Source organism: Pteropus alecto, unplaced genomic scaffold (assembly GCF_000325575.1).
Source record: "Pteropus alecto unplaced genomic scaffold, ASM32557v1 scaffold11, whole genome shotgun sequence".
Taxonomy (NCBI): domain Eukaryota; kingdom Metazoa; phylum Chordata; class Mammalia; order Chiroptera; family Pteropodidae; genus Pteropus; species Pteropus alecto.
The window spans coordinates 1,548,361-1,551,813 of record NW_006431956.1 but is presented as its reverse complement, the minus strand read 5'-3'; the positions used below and the strand labels follow the sequence as shown (position 1 = coordinate 1,551,813).

General features: G+C 46.4%; 1 protein-coding gene across 1 annotated transcript in view; it reads left to right on the top strand.

The window, feature by feature from the left end:
- The window catches only part of SFMBT2 (Scm like with four mbt domains 2), a 158,512-nt gene that overhangs the window by 95,929 nt on the left and 59,130 nt on the right, over positions 1-3,453 (top strand). The window contains exon 8 of the mRNA XM_006906953.3: positions 836-983. Coding sequence (XP_006907015.1) covers positions 836-983 — 148 coding nt within the window. The remainder of the gene's footprint in view (positions 1-835; positions 984-3,453) is intronic.

The window sequence follows — 3,453 nt, the reverse complement described above, 5'->3', positions numbered from 1 at the left end:
CTTCATGGACCGCTTTTTTTTTAGAGTCAGTGGATGACGGTCCCGTTCCTGCGTGCAGAGAGTTTCCTCTGCATTGTGGGAACACCTTGATGAGTAACGAAGAGGCCACTGTCCTCAAACGATGTAGGATCCGTTGGGGGAGAAAGACGTGGTATCAGTCCACGGGAATGAATCAGAATTTTCAGGACGGAGACACAAGCCTGACGCTTCGGGGGGACAGAGCGGGAGCCCTTTCCTCCAGCCGAGTGGCTGGGAAAGCAGGCTAGCAGCACCGACTTCCGGGATGCATGTTGGAAAACACACTGTGATTGGACAGACCGACAGCGACGTGGGTACCGGACTGTGAGGACGCAGCGTAAGGGCCAGTGTGACTTCTGTCCTCGTGGGCTGCAGGGTGGGGCATCGCCGTGCCAGGCCTCGGTGGTTCCTGAACGACCTGGTGTGAGGACGTGGGTCCCCGCCGTGGACACAGAAGCACCCGTGTGGCCTTTCCGTGCCCACCCTGGCTTTCCCCTGGGCTGCCGTCTGTCTGTCTGTCCTCATCAGTTTGGCCTTCTTTCAGCCGTGACTATTGGGTGACCTTCCATTCTCTATCTCCTATATATTCTATTTACTCGTTTACTTTTCATTATTATGACCACAGTGATCATCTCTGACTTTTTCACAACTGGACCGATTTAGTATTATTCATCAAACTGCCAGTTTGCGGTCAAACCGTTTTTGATGAAGTAACATGTATCGTGTGTGGAAACTGTGCCAGTATTTCACGTTAGCCTTGTACGTGATCCCGAGGAATTAACTCATGGCTCTATGTTTTTTTTTTTTTTTCTTTCAGGTTTTTAACAATCATTTTTTTCAAGTGACTATTGACGACCTGAGACGAGAACCTAGCAAACTCTCAATGCTCTGCCACGCGGATTCCTTGGGGATTTTGCCCGTGCAATGGTGCCTTAAAAACGGAGTCAATCTCACGCCTCCCAAAGGTTTGTGTCCTGTGGAAATTCGCAGGGTTTGGGTGACTCGGGAGGGTGTCGTGTTGTCACCGAAGTGACACCTTTGTTGATCGGGGAAGTTTATGTTGTAACCCATGTAGAAGCAGTGAGAAAATAGTGCGTTTGTTTCGTGGTTAGCTCGATACAGGAGTCTGTTACAGCATCCTTGGTGAGGCAGGTGGTCTAGAACTTCTCGGTCCTTCCTGTGAGGCATGGCTCCCCGTCTGGGATTGTGTGGTTGGCGTCTGTGCTGTTAGTGACAGAGGGCACTGTGTCACTAAGTGGGTGAAGTTAAAGACTTCAGAGTGTCTGTGAGCTGGCTTGAAAAATGCCATAAAATGCCGAGGAAGGCATTCTTCACGTTTTAATTTCCGATAAATCATTTTTTTTTTCAAATTTTCCCCAGAGCCCAGTCTCTCCCAGATAGCCGACTAACTGATGTTATAATACATTAAAATAATTAAATTGGGAACCAGGTTGCACTAACATAATTTTCAGTTGGGATCCACGAACCACGCTGTAAGTTTAGTAGCAGAATAAACCTTTCAGGTCCAAGGTTTATTCAGGGAAGAAAGCAGCAAAATGAAAGAAGAGAGGATGGGGAAGAAATACAGAGACCAAGAGAAGAGAAAATTGGAAGAGATTAGAAAAATAAACTGTTGGGAGCGTGTTGACAGGTAACCACGAGTCAGGCAGGGGTTTCGTGCTCACCTTTGCAACTCACCAGCTCCTGGTTCACTTGCGGCATTAACCATATTGAGAGATAATTGATCCCGCGGGCTTGGTTCCAGCGTCCCCGGTGACCGCCGCATACCACGTGCCACCTTTCATAGCACTGTGCTAGGTGACCTGTGCCCGGGCTGCACTGATAGACCGTCAGCGTGTATCCTCGCTTTTCCCTCCGTGTGCATCGGGATCACGGAGGAGACGCTGTCGAGTGTGAGCTGATGCTTCACTTCGAGGTTCCGTGGTGACGCAACACGGCCCAATTAGAACGTGAGGCCGTTCGTGCCATTCTAAGTGCCACGCTCACTTAGTCCTCACCACGAGGATTGCCCTGCGAGGAAACTTGGTCACGGAGGGTTCACATGACCCGCCCAAAGCCACAGGTGGAGTGAGTCACAGGGCGGGGCGGGGTGGGGGGTGGTTCTGGTCCAGCGTAGTGAGGTTTTTGTTTTCTCCTTAGTTCTCACAAATGACTCTGGCCAAGCCACGGTGTTTCCATGTTCAGGACCGTCCAAGGGGTCCCCTGTGCTCTCCTACCTGTACCCCGCAGCATCAGAGAGATGACCAGAGTCTCAGTATCCTTCCCCTCCCTCGCAATGACTGTGCGGGTTTTATGTTATAAACAATCTCTGGGTAGAAGGTAAGAGGGGAAGTCTTCTCCCGTCATGAAATTTCAGCGACAGGACCCTTGTAGAGTTCGAAAGCCTCTCGAGCCGCGTCTCTTTCCTGGTGACTAATCAAACCCTGTGTGTGGATGGGTTCCGTGTCCTGGAAGAAGGACTTTTTCTAGATGTCTAAAATGCTGCCGGCTTGGGCTTTGTAAATTTCTCGTGAGCGATAGGATCTTTTTAAGAATTAACAAAAATAATGGAGGATTTCCTCACATAGTGGAAAAGAAGGAAGACTATTAACACATGCATTTCATCTGCTTGGTTATTTTATTGTGGCAGAGGTTTCATGTTTGCCAGCATTTTTAGAAATTTGAAATTCATGTCCCGTGAACTGTAACTGTTAAAGGTAGTTTTCAGAAAAGAGATTGTCGACATAGCTTGAATATTGATTAGGAAAATGCGTGTGCCTCTTCGGGTAATTGCACTTCACGATATTAAGAAAATTGTTTTACATTAATGTATCGAACTCTTACACATGCAATGAAATGACTGTACGAATATATTTAGACATGTTTTTCTATCTTACGCTTTCTCTTACTTACTGTTTAGCCTCAATTATCATTTCTTTTCTACCACTCAAGTCTTTGTGACATTTAGTGACATGAAATTGTCTTCGGGCAATCTTCCAAACTATCCTTTCCCCTACTGAAATGAAGCTTAACTTTTGCAAATTGACACACGCACACAAAGGAAAACGTTTTCGTGGATATTATATGTTAGATGGAGAATATTGGAGAATAGTGGTTATACCTTCCAATAGGAGAATCTCAGTGATAACGTTTTTTTTTGTTTTTTTTTTTTCTTTTTAACACTTAATGCATTCGGGAAGTGATGGCTATCATATGTCAAGGTGTTGGTGGTAATCTCTGGGGATTGTGTTTTGGCTGGGGACTCTTGTCTTCAAAATAGTAGAGCTTTAAACCAGTAAGACGAAGACGAGCCACTTACAGAAATGATTCAGAATATGAACTGCTTGTTCACAGTGAAGGAAGCATGAAGACTCTTACGCAAACTCGTTATAATAAGAGAGATGCCAGTTAAAACTCATGTTGAGATGGCATGCA